A 15,907-nucleotide genomic window follows, 5' to 3' on the forward strand; every position below is an offset into this window, starting at 1 on the left:
GATAGATTTTTAATAAATTATCAAAAATATATAACTTCTATATTGATGCGGAATATCCAAAAAGATGTTCCTTCCAGGGTACACACTATCTACGCAATCCAAACAATACGCCTTGCTATACCCATATGCTATTATCATCACCAATATTGTGCAAAATCCTCCAGGGATCGAATATTCAACACGAAGCCCTCATATTACTTCCGCATCAACGCAACATATATGTAAGATCAGGAATGTCATCTAAAAGCCTGGCCACGGTCTCCTCATCCGCAACGCTCAAGCTAGGTCTTGGTGACGATGGCAGGACAAGCGACGTGTCGGCAGACATGGTATGGGTATGGCGAGTGGGAGTGACTTGAGGCGGTGTCATTGGCTTGGAGAGAGGACTGGGGAACGATGGTGTCAAAGGCGTCTTGCCTCCTCGTTTAAAGGGTTTGCTGAGCGTCTGTCCCAAGTGCCATGAAAAGGGCCGCTTGCTCGGAGCCTTTTCGATTTTTGATGCAAGGAGATTGGGGCTTTCATACACCGTTTCAAACTGGAGGGAAGACTGAGGAGGGATGCTGTGGCGGTTGCTGACGGTGTCTTCTTCCTCCGTAAATGACATAGTAGTGGTTGGTGTAGCAGTCATCATCTCGCCCCAATCGTCATCGTCCTCTTTGTTGATGGGGTAGGTGGGAGGAATCTGAATTGGCGTGGGGATATGCGCTCGGGTATGCTGAGGCGGCGGATCAAGAGACATGGATTGCCGAGCTGAGCCTGCTTTGGATTCTTTCGTTGAGTGCACTTCTTGCGCATCTCTTGTGAGCTCATTGGCCAAAGGATGTCTGGAAACCGCTGGTGATGATGGGTCGCTGCCAGCCCAGGCGAATGACGATGTGGTAGGCGATGCGACTGGCGATTGCACGGTTAGAGATGAGTTTCTCGAATGCCTTCCCAGGAACTCTCCAATTTCCACTTGAGGTGCTGGTGAATTCCAGTTGAACATGACCGCACCAGATCCACCGAGCCGTCTACCCAGAACCACGCGCCCGGTAATAGAGTCTTCTTCCATCCATCTCCTCACAGTCGCAGTGGTACGCTCTCGTACTTGTGACTTGGACCAGCTAACGCGTACGTAATTCTCATCACCTCCCATATCGTGCTTCCTCTTCGACCCATAACGCGAGACTCGGTACCACGCTCTGCGTTCATTGCTTGAAGCAAAAGTGTCGTCGATGATGACGTCTGGAACAAGCTCTGCTTCTGTCTTGATGGGCGGCGTCGACGGAAACAAATCGTCAAGCTTGGCAAGATCAATGGGAAAGTGAATCTTTGACGTTCGAGACGCAGGGCGTTCCACAGCGTCTGACTCGAAAGGTGTTTGCCAGACGTTGGGTTCGCTCACAGTTGGCACTGGCGGAATATCATGCTGTGGCTCCTGCCACGGGCGCTCATTTTCTGCGACAACCTCGCTCTCAGCGTCCAGTGAAGGCTGAACGATTTCTTGTTCCGAGACGACTGCCTCATCCTCAATTACTTCAGCAGGTGGAATTGGTTGTTGTTCCTCCTCTACCTCGAAGCTATTCTGGGGAGCAATGGTTTCCTTTTCCCGAGCAGGCTCCTCGGCCGTGAATAGCACCTCAGCTTGCTCTTTGTCATCGACAGCACTAGGCCCTGGTGCCTCTGCATCAGGAGTAAGCTCTGGTTGTTCGGGTTGGACAGCCGCAGGTACTGGTGCTCCAGTATCAGGAGAAAAGTCTGGTAGTTCAAGTTGAATGGCCGGAATCACCGCCTCGGCTGCCGGCGCTTCCGGCACCGCATCAACAGGCCATGCCTCGTCCGCGGCATCAATATCCAACGGTGGCACCACGACAGGGATATCATTCTTTAAATCCTTCTCTTTCTGTAGTTCATGTTCATCCCCGAGGCTAATTGCAGAATCCACGACTCGATCGTCGCCCGAAGCCTCTGAAGCTCTCCTCTCCCTCGGCTTCCTTTCCTCATGTTCCAGCGCCGTCGTGTCCAGTCGTTTCAGGGCCACATCTTTCCAGGGATCCGGTGATATCGACCTCACCGACGGTGCGCCTTGCAGCGGCTTCAGCCCAGGGCTTCTCCCCCATCCGGGGCTTTCCTTGCCGCTGCCGCTAGCATCACCGCCATTCCACCCGCCCCAAGCATCGTCGTCTTCCCATGCCGGTGACCGCGATCGTGACGGCGCTTGCGAACGAGAGTTTCGTCGAGGGAAAAGATGGTCGGCCGAGAAATGCGCATTCTGGGGCGCGACTGGGAGTTCTATCTTAGCCGGAGAGTCTGCAGCCCACGGCGAACCCCACGGATCTTCCATTCCAGGCGACTGGGCATGTCGCGTAGAGACGGATTGATAAGGCAAAGAGTCGATGCGTCAAGAAATATTTGTTATAGCGTGTTGATCATGAGCTGTGCCGCAACATTGCGAACCTGTGCAATCAGGGCCGGTAGTCCAATCTCGCTTCTCCTGGAACGACAATCAATGTCCCCTTCCCAGGATAAGGTAGACGGAATAAACAAATAGGAGCCCGTCGAAATCGGCGATGCGCAGCGCAATCGAACGCCGCGGAAGTAGGACGGAAGCTGCGGCGGTGATCTAGAAAGACCAATAAAGTTCTCACCTCATCATTGCCTGCGCAGCGGAGCCGTGCGTATTGCTTGGTTGGCTGCAGTGCAGTAAGGCTGGAGGTTGGAAGAGAGGAAAAGAATGGAAGAGCATCTGGGATGGTCGAGAGTGATTCTTGGCGGTCGCCAATCAGTGGACACTCGACTCAGACAGGGGGTTCAGGGACCTGCCTTAGCGAATTGCTTGATATTTTGCACGCCCCGCGGTCCGCGTCATCCTTGCATGCACGTAAAAGGGTTCAACGGCTACAGTACCAACAATCACGGGCTGTGAACAAATTGTTGATGTCAAGAGGAATGAATCTTCATTGAATGCCATCATGCAGCTCTGCTCTCTCAAAAGTAAATCCCTTTGCTTGCCACTCTTCAGATGCTGTACATGCTCCAACTAGCACAATGTATCTACCTAATGTAATATACCCCCCTTCGGCCATGCGAATAATATACCCCAGCCCAAAGCTCGCAACCAGCTTGGGAAACCCTCAAAGCAACCAGAATGACCTATTATCGTCCAAAGAACTCCATGCTAAGCCGATCATCGTCAATCGTAACGGAAGATTGTCGCCAGCGAAACCACCCAAAGACAAAAACACCTCAGAGAATAATCTCATGGCCAGGCTTCAGCTCCCACTCCTTGCTTCGGCCGGCGCCTTTCTTCTCCGCAACATGCTCAATCGTGTTCTTGACTTCCAAGCGTGAGGCACTATCCTTGAACTGATGGAAGATGAAGTCGACGATGCCGACTTTAGAGAGAGCCTTGTTGTCCAAGATGGCTTGTTTGATTTCGTTTAGAAGTTCGGGCTTGACAAGTTTGCCTGGGGTTGAGGTGGAGCCAGCAGCACCTCCCAAGGCGGCAAACGCGTTTGTCTGAGCAGGCGGGGGAGCCTTGGCATCGCTCTCGGCTTTGATAGCTTTTGGTGTTTTGCTCTTGGCAACCTTGCTAGGCTCCGGTTCCCAGTATTTAGTAGAAAAGGGATCAATGTCCCATAGCTGGTTGAGACCCTCTGAGGAGTGTGTTAGTAGCAGGACTCGAATTTCAACTGGGTGAACAGCCAGAAACTTACCATGAATGAACTCCATCTTGCTGTCGTTCAGAGCTGGGACTGTGCCTTTCCGGTTCTGGTTCTCAAAGCATGGGCCCGTAATATCCGGCTTTAAGGTGTCGGCAAATACTCTTCTAGAGAGGCCAACATCCTCGGAATCATCAAGAAAACCGTCCATATCATCCTCGTCATCCAACTCCTCTTCTTCGTCTTCCAGGTCGAGATCCTCGCCTTCTTCCTCGTCCTGCCATTCAGCTTCCGAGTCATAATCGTAGTCGAGTGGTAGCCGACGGCCCGTTGATTTTCGTGCTAGTTTATGCATGTTTCCTTTGCCAAGAGCAAAGGGCTTGAAAGTCATTGTACCGTAATAGGGAGGACGTACATCCTGCGAAAAAGCAATTACTTTCATAGGGATTTTGCTCAGCCCGGCCTGGAATTCTGCCAAAATCTTGCTAGAATCTGAACTTCCACTCTTCCCAGCGTCTTGCGAAGCCTTGTAAGCTGTCTCCATCAAATGCCGGACTGGCTGATGGAGCTTGCCACGGGGTGTAGGGAGACTGGAAAAGGAGAATGCCTCTTGGGGGTCGAATTTTGGAGGAGCGCTTTCGCCGCCCTGACCTGTAATATAGTCGTCTAGGATTTTTGATTTCGCTTCCCGAGTCGTCTCATCCATTTGCCCTGCCATCGGCGCCAGTGAAGTGTTTTCTTTGACGAAAAACGGTTTGAACATCTTGGAGTATTCCGATACTGTCTGTTTCTCGACCACCGAGGAGCTAGCCTTTGCGGGGCTATCTTCTTTGGCCACATCTTCTCCCGCAGGTTTCTTGGGAGTGCTGGGGATCTTGAAGAAGCTGCCTAGAGTCTTCTGACTTCTGGCTTTCCGCTCAGCTTCCTCTTCCTTCTTTCGCTTCTTGTCGGCCTTGACTCGTTCCTCTTCTTCTTTCAGCTTTCGCTTCTCTTCCTTTTCCTTTGCTCGTGCCGCTTTCTCCTCTTCCTTTTTAGCCTTTTCTACTGCCTGTACTGCTGCCTTCTCCTCACGTTCCTTCTTTTTCTCAGCGAGCTCCTTATCTCGGACTTCTTTTTTCTCGGCAAGTTCCTTATCTCGAGCTTCTTTTTCTGCCGCTGTAAGGCGCTTCCGTTTCAGCGGTGGGTTCATATCTGCGGGGGGCTTTGAGTCTGATGCTGATGCGGAGGTTCCAGAGATGTCTAGTTTTGCAACGGCTTTGACCGGTGATGACGGTAAATGTGAATCGTGTGTCACTGTGTCATCTCCAACTTCCGATGGGGCAGGCGATGATAACGGTGAAGATGGAGGCGCTGTTAGATGTTTAGTTTCTTGTGCTGTCACTTAGTCATGGGGGACTCAAGTTTTGTGCTCACAGTCATTGTTTGGCTCTCGAATATCCATTGGCGAGATGTTCTTAACATCTTCAGCCGGATCAACTTTTCCCGACTCAGCGGAGAACTCGTGGTGACTTCTTTTGCGCCCAGAGGACTCCGGCTCCCTGGCGTTATGTGACACCTCAAGAAGAGGCATTGTGATCCAAATTGCGGTTTAAATGGACGCAGCTTTCTCGGGATTGCGTAGAAACTACCTTCGCCTGTGGAAGAAACCCTGGCGTTGCATTCGGCAGCTGGGCATGTGTCTGCACAAGGATCAGAGAGGAGGGGGCAATGCGCAGCGGTGCAGAGCAGATCTGGTGAATCGAGAGGCAAAAGTTGAATGAAGCAGACCAGGAAGAGAAAACGAAGCTGATTCTAATTGCTGTTCAAACAAAGGGAACGAGGGGCGCGTGGTCACTTCGACGATGATAGAGGCTGTGCTTGATGTTGAATTGGATACTCGATACAAATTAGTGCAGCGTCGCGATTGCTCTGAACGCGTTAATTTGGCGCTTCCCACTTCCGAGGACGCGTTAATCGCTATGGAGAAGTCCAGGCAGCCACGGCTAAAAGTCGGGAGCTGAGTTTGGCGCTCAAGCGCTGCAGAGATAACAAGTAGATAGTACTAACTGACACCGCATGATTGAGGCTGCTGGGGGATGTACTGGCTACTCTCCCTCTATTCCTCAAATCGGCATTGGCATCTCACAAGACGGAACAAATACTCGCAGGATTGGGGCTTTGTGATACCCTCACCACAACTCCAAGACGCTGTACGAAGTATTTCATGCTGAGATACATAGTTTTATGACTTGCCAGACGACCACCAGAGTTGCCTCACACGACACACTTATAGAGTTTGAATCACATGAAAAGAGCATCACGCCCCTCGTAAGTTAGAGTTCCACACATGACACCAAGCAGATGCCTTTTCGAAACTAGATTGGATGCACAAAAAGAGATGCTTTATAAAGATCTCACCGGGCTTATATTTGCAGAGCACCAAAGGTAATACGCAAAGAAAATGCTTCTATCCTAGCCCGCCCATGTCAATCATGCCAGTGTTTAGTTCCCGCCATGCAAATGGCTGAGAAAATCGATGACGACAGGATTGCCAATCTGATTCATGCAAATAAATTAACATCCAGCAAGTCGGCAAAGCATCCGACATCTGAATAGCAAATCACCCGACGGAGAAAAAAAGGTATTAACATATTAACCATTACGTCATATTATCTTCTTTCAACTGGCCGTTCTCGGGCACGTCAAATGTACTTTTTCTCCCATTTCTCACGGCTCTCCCATATCAGCCTCGTCTCAGCCGTCTCGCTCAACCAGCGAGCTTAATCCCAGAAGCGAAGGTGTATTAGACAAGCAAACAAAATATAAAGTGTCAAAGAGGTCCTTATTAGCGACTGCACTTCCCTCCCCCAAATGCCCAAAGTGATATCAACATATCCAAACGCCTAACAATGCGGGTAGTAAAACTATAGAAGAACAACGAGAGAAGGAGAAGAAAAAAGATAATGCACATGAACGATTGTGAATTTGTAGTTGTTGTTGGTGGTGATTTTGATTAGGAGATAACGAATGGCAGGCAATTGAGATGGCGTCGTCCGTCGTCGCGTAGTAATGGAATGGTGTATATGCGGAATGTGTAGATGTCGAAAAAAGGGAATTTTTTTCAATCAGGGTTGGCAATGTAAAGGCGCTGCGAGGTCAGGGTGGCTGTTCGCTCGTCGACACTTCCTCTTCTCTTGAGCTCCTCAGGAGACTTGACGCTCTTTTCTCTTGTTAGGGCAGAGTGCATCAGCGACTTGCTCGCAAGTCTTGGGGCCGCTCCCAGTTCGCCGACATTGTCTGCGCGCTCAGCGCTGCTACCGCTGTGCGTGCTCTGAGCTCTTCCACTGGCGGCATCGTCAATGACTGGCATAGTGTCTTCTGGCTGCTCAACCAAGCTTCCAGCCCTTTCTGGAGTATCGCCGGGGCTCCATCGCCGACCGCTTTGGGATCCAGTTCCGGTGACAGTGCCTCCAGAGGCTCTGTAAGAGACGTTGCGGCGGCTGCTGCTACCAATGCTGCTCCGTCCGCTGCTCCCTGTCCTGCGGTGGTGCGAGCTCGACGCGAATTCCTCCTCGCTGCTCTCGCCCTCGACTTCAGTGGCGCTGAGTCGCATGGGTACTCCTCCAACGCCGACGTGGTTTTCGTTGGCATATCCAACCACGGGCAACTTGCCGTGATGCCGGATCTTGGCAGCGACCTTTGTGGTTGCGCTTATGCCCGTGCTTGTGCGGCCACCTGACGAGGAACCAGCTGAGCCAGATCCCCGGTTAGCCCCGCTAACCTCCAAGTTGGCGCGCATCTTGGCAGCTCGCTGCTGGGCGAGTATCCGAGGGTCCTCATACTGGGCGCGATCGCACCATACCGTTGCCTTTTGTTTGCGCAAGAGAGCCACATAGCCGGATGCCTGGGGCTGGCCGAAGGAGCGGTTAGAGATGGACCGGCGAAGGTCCGAATTGGACGACGTTCGGTACGCGGCGGGCGGTTGTATGCTCGAGTTGCTGAAGGTGCTCACTGAAGGCGATCGCCGATTGAACTGCTGGCTCGACATTTGGTGCGACAAAAGCATGGGCGGGGGATGCTGAGGTTGCGCCGGGAAGACGTTGGAAGAGGTTGTCCTCGAGCGAGAGTGGCTATAGACGTTGCCCTGGTCCATTTTCCTGCTCGGCGAGCAGTAGCCTGGCTAGCTGAGAGGCACACTGCTCCCTCCCTGGTTTGTTGTTTGGAAGAGTCTGTCGGGTAGGAGGGAGAAAAGAGGATTTTGGCTTCTCAGCGGGGGGGAGGCCGCGGATCGAGTCAGTCTCGGCGCCGCGGTACCGAATCGGCCGATGCCCTCGACCGCAAGGCTGTGACCAAACAAAGAAGAAAAAGACGATGAACAAAGCTATGCCCGTGAGGATAGTCGAAGAAGAGGCGCGCACAAGAAGAGGGCCGCCGCACGAAATGATATTGGCCAAGAGGATTGCAGAGAAAAAAGGTGGGAGGGAGGGTGAGATATTTGATGTGACCTGGCGTGGAGCCTTGAGAGGTTAGCGCTGCAAGTCCCACTGCAGAGCCCAGAATGGCACCAGACGGGTAACCGCCAGGTTTTGGCCAGCTGAACCAGCCGTGGTTGGGGGGATGGCGCTAGCGGGCCTGGAGAGGGCCTGGAGAGGGGGAGGGCTGCAGGAGGGCCTGGAAGGCCAGCCAGTGGCCGAAGTGCCAGTGCCGGAGCGAGTACTTGCACGTGCGTGGAGAATGCACCCGGATTGCATGTACACTCCGTTTACAGTAAACGGGCCATCATTCGACGACACTTGACGTCAATAAGATCCATGATACTCGTACTGAACCACATCGCGAACATCCATTGAAGAGGTTCGATGATCATGATGCCGATTCGGCGAACAAGGAAGCGCCCTGCGCAGCGAGTGCTCGTACATGGGCACGCATACATGTATCTTGCTCCTTCTCGGCCACTGGCGGACCATAAATCGACCACAAAGGAAAAAAAGAACCTGAAGGAAAAAAAGAGATTGAGCGCAGAGGGGCTGGCCCCCCTCGCTAGCTGCCCCGGTGGTGAGAAACATCTGCAGCCCACGCGCGAGATGGCCCGCTTGCGACATGGCGTGTTTAGCGCTGGCACGACTAGTGTTGAGCTTACCTAGAGGATGGGATTAGTGGGAATTTGAATTTGGCATCGACCTGATGGGACAATTGCCAGCAGAAGGGGAAGAAAGAGAGTGGACAGGGGGGGGTTGTAGGCCATGAGGCTCCGGCGTCGATGATGACGATGGTGATGATGCACAGAGCAGAGCGTTGCACTCGCTACGGATGCATGTAGTTTACTAGGTCAGGTAGTATTGATGCCGTGGATGGTTCTTCACGCTTTTACTACAGAATGTAATATGTACCAAAGTAATTTAAAGTCCAAGTATTGAAAGTTCATTCAGATGTAAAGGCCGGGTACAATTAAACATCATGTCAGGGCGGTCGTCTAGCGCTGTCATATTTCGACGCTCCGTCGCATGCCACGTTTCCCCCCAAAGGACCTTGAAATTAAAAACAAAATCAAATCATCAATTGATGCCAAACAGCTTTCCCAATCAGGTGCAACTTTCCCTTGCTCTCCGTTTCATACGCCGGCCAAGGGGGGGTTTCTGATTAAAGGCCGTCGACCGCGTTTCAACAATCTCCCAGGTGAAGCGAAACAAACATCCCTCCCGCCCCCAAGAACGCCTCGGTTGCTACGTAGCAGCCCATCAGGGTGCAAAAAATCTGCCTTGCCAAGGAGTCGTCCGTTATTGTGGTTCCCAGCGTTTTCTTCAGTGGAGCGCCGTGCAGCTACCCACCGCTGATGTCACCGGCATCGCCGGGAATGAAGAGCACGGTGAACGCAAATCTTCAGGCCGATGCTACCGTTCCGAAGGGCATAGCATCGGCTCTTGGATCCAGTATCCAGCAACCGGCGTGCCTGGATCTCTTGTTGTTCGTCTTCCCGGTTCTCACCTGCAGATTAGCGCAAACGTCGGGCTGCTGATTGGGGCCAGTCTTACTTCTTACCTTACTGTACATGATACTCCATACCGTACCTATCAATACAATTGTGCAGCACAGTCAGATCTCATTAAACTTCTCGCCCACGGCGTGATGCTTTTTGCTACGGAGCATTTACTGCAGCCCTTCGGACAAGGCGAGCGAACCATTTCCCGCCGCGAGATCACACGGGCCGCCTTTTATCGATACGACAACTCGGTCGAGATGGCTTCAAGCTTCTTGTAAACTAAATTCCAGCCCCCAATTGCAGCCCAGCCCAGCCATTGCCAGGCGCCGCGCCCATTCCTCGCCCGAAGCCCCCAGTAAGACACTGCGAGAGTGGAGATGGCTCCGAGCTCCAAAATCGCGGGGGTAAATCTCACACCGGTGGGGCTGAATCGTTTCTGTCTCGCTCTCAAACACACACACAAAGGTGGGAATAAGTCAACGTACGACATGATGTCTAAACATTGATGCTCTCTTGTTCACATGCTAGACGCAGTACTGCCGATCCAAGAGAGTATCGTATGAGGCATGTCTTGCCAAGAACAGTATATTCGCCGGGCTCTGCAGGTACATGTCCAATAGAGAGTCTCATTCGTTGTAGAAGTTTCAGCTTGGGAAATAATGCCGAGAGAAGGTGCAGCGATAGTAGCAGAAAGCAATGGCGGTAAGTTATAAGTTGCTAAATACAATTGAAGGCATCCATATCTTTGTATCCTATTGCTCTGGTACTTTAAATTACAGGTACAACATTAAAGGATCCAGTGCTCTATCACACAAAGTCAGCGCCAATTGCTACTTCAGGATGCAGTGCCTCGGTCGTCATGTAGCCAAGCTCGCAACTCCGTCGCTAATGCACGATTTCCCTGTTATTCGTGTGAAAGCTGCCATTTGATGTCTTCTCCGCAATGCACTGCAACGGGATATTATCCCATTTCTCTCCTCCCTTCATGGGTTACGCGGCCGGTTTACCGTGCGTTGACGTAATTGACTTTGTCCAATTGACAGCTGCCAGATTGGCAATCGAACGATGGTTTAGACACTCTGCATTGCATGACTGTTGGTAAGCGTTCCATACTTTATGTAGTGGTTCGTTGCCGGGGCTTCGATGTGACAGGGCGTTCATCCACAGCGATGCCGCTAGATGCTTGATTGGATAGACAAAGGTTTATTAAAAGCTACCTGTAACTTTTCCCAAACTCCTCCATCCCATGGGTATAATCCTCCTTCATCCAACCTAGTTCCTGACGCCGTTATGTGATTCCCAGAAAAAGACAAGTTATAAACCCCAATGCACAGACATCCCAATCATAGACTCAGATCCGATCCTATTGCTGACCAGACGCCTACCCGAGCTGGGCCCCCGACATCTCGTTTTGATCATCAAGTCTCAAGACACCGTGCAGCAAGAAACAGAGGAAGGGTTTTTATTTTTCTTCTTTGCGTTCGATCCAGTCTGCTCAATCTTCTTCTCGACGTTTGATCCAGTCTGCTTATCAGCACAATCCTTTTGACACTCCTTACACAGGCGATCTCTCTCCTCCAGGACGGTCTTGCCATCATATTTTGGGCAATGTATCGGATTGTATAATCCTCCGGGTAACATTTGTACCTCGTTCCAATCATCGCATGAATGACTGTAGGCGTGACATTTATCCAGGAAATGACCTTGACGAACTCGGTTTTTGCGCGGTACGCTTTCTTCGTCGCATCTGTGTTCTTCGGGGCAATTGCATCTGCCACTACGAGTCTTGCAGTCTACATTTGTGCACGGACAAAAGAGGCGTTTGTGGCGGTACAGACACATGTTGTTTCTGTCGCTTTCGAGGTAATCTTTACTTGGGGGCTGTTTCTTTCTGGGTCTCTAATTCCGTGATGGCTGCCGCTTTTTTCGTGGTGCTGATTGGACTGTGACTTATATATACTAGGTACCCATCTTCATGATGCTGGGTACTAGGTATTTATATATCACAGGAGATGAGCATCAGCAAGCAAACGCTCTCACTACGTCGCATCTTCTCAAAGAAGAACGACTCTGAAGCCAACACTTTCAACACAAAATCAGTTCAATCCAATGGCTCGGTTCAATTCTACGGATCAGTTCAGTTCAATGGATATGTGGCGTTTGTTTGGCTGAAGCTGAACAGGACATGGAGGAGCGGTGGCGGCTCGGGAACAGCGTCATGTGGTGATAAGCCAAGGGGGGGGCCATTTCTGTAGCATTTGTGTCCACCGCTCTTTGATGGCAGCAAAAAGAAAGGGTCGGAGTTCATATAAATCAGGTCCGGTGGATTGGCTGAACGGCAACAACTCTTCAGCGCGAGTTCAGTATCAGAGACAGGCTGAAACTAAACAGAAACAATGAAACAGTTCAAGAACAGCAACTAAGACAGACTATCGGCTTCGAAGTTTTGTCTCATCGCTTTTAGCGTCTTGACGTCAGGGGCACCTGCTGGAAAAAGCGGGCCGCTGCCAAACCTCCAAGACAGCGGCTTCGCACGTGTCTCCACGGCGGATTGTCACAGGTCCATCCCAATCCCATCTCATTCCTGTGCCTGGAGCTTGTACCTCTCAGACATAGTCACCGAGAGCAAGGGCTCGATCGACGAATTGCGGGTGCACTTTTAGGTCGCCCCTGCGCCTTGAAGAGAGACCTGTGCACGCTTCGTCCCTGTGCTGGTGCTGTGCAGTGCAGACGAACCCCGGTCTGGCCAAGGTAGGGCTCTGCGCAACACCATGAAGTTCGCAAAGGAGCTCGAGCGCGAGGCAGTTCCTGGTAAGCGCTGAACAATTTGCTTCTGTCTTTGCTATTTTGATTGGCTGTTACTGGTTCCTCACTGTTTTCTTTGTCTTCGGCCCTTTGTTCTTGTTGCTGCTAGGTTGCCACCAACGGGAAAAGGGGACAAAGAAGAACACACACACCAAAAAAAAAGCTTGTCTGTGCAACCAACCATCGGATATCAGATTGCTGACTTTTCCCTCTCTCCCTTGTTACCAACCATATAGAATGGCGAATCAAGTATCTCAATTACAAGGCGGGCAAGAAATACGTCAAAGCTGTCGCCTCTGCCATCCAGAGAACTTCCAGCTCTACACCTCGACTTCGTAGTTCACGCCGCACCCCGACCTTTTTCTCAATAGCAGGGCCACATACGGAGCCTTCTCCCAAACCGTCTTCTCGATTCGAAAATTCTCGGCCGTCTGATGATGCCCCCAAAAGCTCGAGATGGCATGGCCAATCGGAACCGGTCGCCATCGCAGAGCAGACGGAAGATGAAGCCTTGAACAGCAATGGTAACAGTGTGGGGTATGGAAGCTTCGTACCGACACCCCCTGCGGACCCTCAGTCACTATCACTTCGTCTCCAAGGCGATGATGACGAAGAACAACAGGATGGCCGGTACAAGGACCAAAACGGCAAGCAGAGTGACAACCAGGGCGATGGCGACGACGACGAATTCGAGCTCCCTGCCCCTGCCATTTATACAACGACATCATCTCCTGGTGCCAAACAGTCGTTCAGTCCTGGAAATAAAAGTGCTCGCTTCAATTTCCACCGGTCAAACTCGTCGGGCCCCTTCAGCTCTGGAACGCTACAGACTTTGGTACCGACAGACACCGCCGATGATAGACTTCGCCGCATCTTTTCTAGCGCGAGGGAATCCGCTCGAATAACGGGCCTTCCACGCCAGAGCCTTGACCTTGTTCGGGAGCGAGAACAACAGTTTTACTCATTCCTCGACTCCGAGCTGGAAAAGGTGGAGACCTTTTACAAGAAGAACGAGGATCGAGCTGGCCAGCGGTTGGCCATGCTGCGACAACAGCTTCATGAGATGCGCAACCGGCGAATTCAGGAGATAAACAACGAGAGGACAAATCGCTCACTTTCTGGGGCCTCGAATCAACAATCTGGCGAAGGCAACCCTGACAAGGCGAGTGCCTGGATAAATCCGTTGAAGAATAAGATCTTCCCGCCCGGACCAAATTCGAAAAATTTCCAGGATATGCCTCGTACACCACATCTAACGGCCGGTAACAGGGCCCAGGCCGATCGTATGGACTATGTGCGGCGACCAGTAGAAGACGAGGTGGCATATCGCACAGCAAAAAGAAAGCTGAAGCTGGCGATGCAAGAGTTCTATCGCGGCCTGGAATTGCTCAAATCATATGCCATGCTTAACCGCACGGCCTTTCGAAAACTCAATAAGAAGTATGACAAAGTTGTCAACGCTCGACCTCCTATGCGCTACATGAATGAAAAGGTCAAAAAGGCTTGGTTTGTCAATAGCGATGTTCTGGAAGGTCACATCAAATCTGTCGAAGATCTCTACGCGAGGTACTTTGAGCGTGGGAATCAAAAGCTTGCGGTGGGCAAGCTGCGAAAGCTGCACAGAAAGCCCAAGGATGAGTCTGGAAGCTCGTTCCTTAACGGCATCCTCATCGGCACGGGAGCTGTATTCAGCATCCAAGGTCTCGTTTATGGCACTCAGCTGCTAGATGACAATGATCCGACATTGAGTCTTCAAACAAGCTATCTGTTGCAGCTATATGGCGGCTATTTCCTTATGCTCATGCTTTTCTCCCTCTTCTGCATCAACTGCTCCATTTGGCTGCGGAACAGGGTGAATTACCCCTTTATTTTTGAATTTGACCAGCGAAGTCAGCTTGATTGGCGTCAGCTCTCTGAATTCCCTTCAGCATTGCTTTTGCTTTTTGGCGTCATCATGTGGGCCAACTTTAGCAGATACGGGGGGGATGCCATGTATCTATATTACCCCGTTCTTTTGGTTGGCCTAACTGTCGTTGTTATTTTATTCCCTGCTCCTGTGCTTGCACATAAGAGCCGCAGATGGCTTGCATATTCACATGTCAGTATCTTGGGCTCCCCTGGTCGAAGAGCAACGTGTCTGCGATGCTAACCCCCTGCGATAGTGGCGTCTTCTCTTGTCTGGACTTTATCCTGTGGAGTTTCGTGATTTTTTCCTTGGGGACATGTATTGTTCTTTGACATATTCGATGGCAGTAAGTGGTGCTCGTCTCCGAACCATAATGGGGCAAAAGTTGACTGACATATTTGACAGAACATCGAACTGTTCTTTTGCTTGTATGCCAACCATTGGGATAATCCTGGGCAGTGCAACTCGACCAGCTCCCGCTTGCTCGGATTCCTAACTACACTCCCGGCAATATGGCGCTTTCTCCAGTGTATTCGGCGTTATAGAGACACACGCAACATTTTCCCACATTTAGTCAACTGCGGCAAATATACCGCCACCATATTGTCTTACCTTTATCTATCCCTTTACCGAATTCATCAGAGCCACTCTAACCTGGCTTTATTTGTGACTTTTTCGACGATCAACGGTGTATATACTTGTGAGTTGTTTTCGTTCTACCAGGCCAAGGCTGTTTGGTACTAACAGATGACGTTAGCTATCTGGGATCTGTTTATGGATTTCTCTCTGCTTCAGCCTCAGAGCCGACATACTGCTCTCCGTGATATTCTCGCTTTGAAGCACCGCTGGATCTATTACATCATTATGATTGTCGACCCTATACTCAGATTCTCGTGGATCTTCTATGCCATCTTCGCCCACGATTCGCAGCATTCTACTATTGTCTCGTTCATGGTTAGCTTCATGGAAGTCTTCCGTCGAGGCATATGGTCGCTCCTGCGTGTAGAAAACGAGCACTGCGCCAACGTAGCGCAGTACAAGGCTTCTCGCGATGTTCCTCTCCCCTATCACATCGAGCCCCTGCTGGAGCGCGCCAGCGTCGAATCCAGCCCGATAATATCGCCGGAAGAGGAGCGCCAGACGGAGCCACAGCCACCACGGCCGCAGCCTGCCGAACACCCCAGCTTCTATGACTCTGCCGCCTCTACTGCCGTTGCCGGCCGTCCGAGCGGCAGCCTTCGGCGCCGCACCGACCCCGTTCCTTCTCCCATCCATCGAAGCTTCTCTAAGATCTTGGCAGAGGCGCATAAGCAGGATTTTGAGAAGAAGCGGAAGCCTGACGACGGGGCTGGGGATGCGGCTGGTGTAGTTGGCCAAAGCGACGATTTTGACGATGACGATGACGAAGATGAAGATGATGCCGGCAGCTTGTCGGAAATGCGACCCCAGAATAGCGGGAACGCAGCTTAATGTCCGGTGCTTTGACCTTGGTTGAAGACTTGTTTTGCGGATGACTATTTGAGGTCATGATGATTGCATGGTGTGTGTGGATGGACGGATGGATGGATGGGATGAAAGCGTTGCAATATACGAGAC

General features: G+C 51.3%; 4 protein-coding genes across 4 annotated transcripts; 1 reads left to right on the forward strand and 3 right to left on the reverse strand.

The window, feature by feature from the left end:
* Nucleotides 1–205: 205 nt before the first annotated feature.
* Nucleotides 206–2,323, reverse strand: Triagg1_1908 (uncharacterized protein; the record flags this gene model as incomplete). Its single annotated transcript, XM_062896030.1, has 1 exon — nucleotides 206–2,323. The coding sequence occupies one exon, from the start codon at nucleotides 2,321–2,323 to the stop codon at nucleotides 206–208; it is 2,118 nt and encodes a 705-aa protein (XP_062759447.1).
* A 902-nt stretch (nucleotides 2,324–3,225) lies between these two features.
* On the reverse strand, nucleotides 3,226–5,211 carry Triagg1_1909 (uncharacterized protein; the record flags this gene model as incomplete). The annotated part of the gene is made up of 3 exons (XM_062896031.1): nucleotides 3,226–3,635; nucleotides 3,696–4,991; nucleotides 5,055–5,211. 3 exons carry the CDS (start codon nucleotides 5,209–5,211, stop codon nucleotides 3,226–3,228), a joined length of 1,863 nt encoding a protein of 620 aa, XP_062759448.1.
* A 1,530-nt stretch (nucleotides 5,212–6,741) lies between these two features.
* Nucleotides 6,742–7,773, reverse strand: Triagg1_1910 (uncharacterized protein; the record flags this gene model as incomplete). Its single annotated transcript, XM_062896033.1, has 1 exon — nucleotides 6,742–7,773. The coding sequence occupies one exon, from the start codon at nucleotides 7,771–7,773 to the stop codon at nucleotides 6,742–6,744; it is 1,032 nt and encodes a 343-aa protein (XP_062759449.1).
* Nucleotides 7,774–12,371: 4,598 nt separating this feature from the next.
* Triagg1_1911 (uncharacterized protein) lies at nucleotides 12,372–15,781 on the forward strand (the record flags this gene model as incomplete). Its single annotated transcript, XM_062896034.1, has 5 exons — nucleotides 12,372–12,411; nucleotides 12,642–14,503; nucleotides 14,568–14,657; nucleotides 14,717–14,840; nucleotides 15,069–15,781. The coding sequence occupies 5 exons, from the start codon at nucleotides 12,372–12,374 to the stop codon at nucleotides 15,779–15,781; spliced, it is 2,829 nt and encodes a 942-aa protein (XP_062759450.1).
* Between the last annotated feature and the right edge of the window lie 126 nt (nucleotides 15,782–15,907).

Source organism: Trichoderma aggressivum (assembly GCF_033847375.1).
Source record: "Trichoderma aggressivum f. europaeum strain CBS 100526 chromosome Unknown scaffold_004, whole genome shotgun sequence".
Classification (NCBI taxonomy): Eukaryota; Fungi; Ascomycota; class Sordariomycetes; order Hypocreales; family Hypocreaceae; genus Trichoderma; species Trichoderma aggressivum.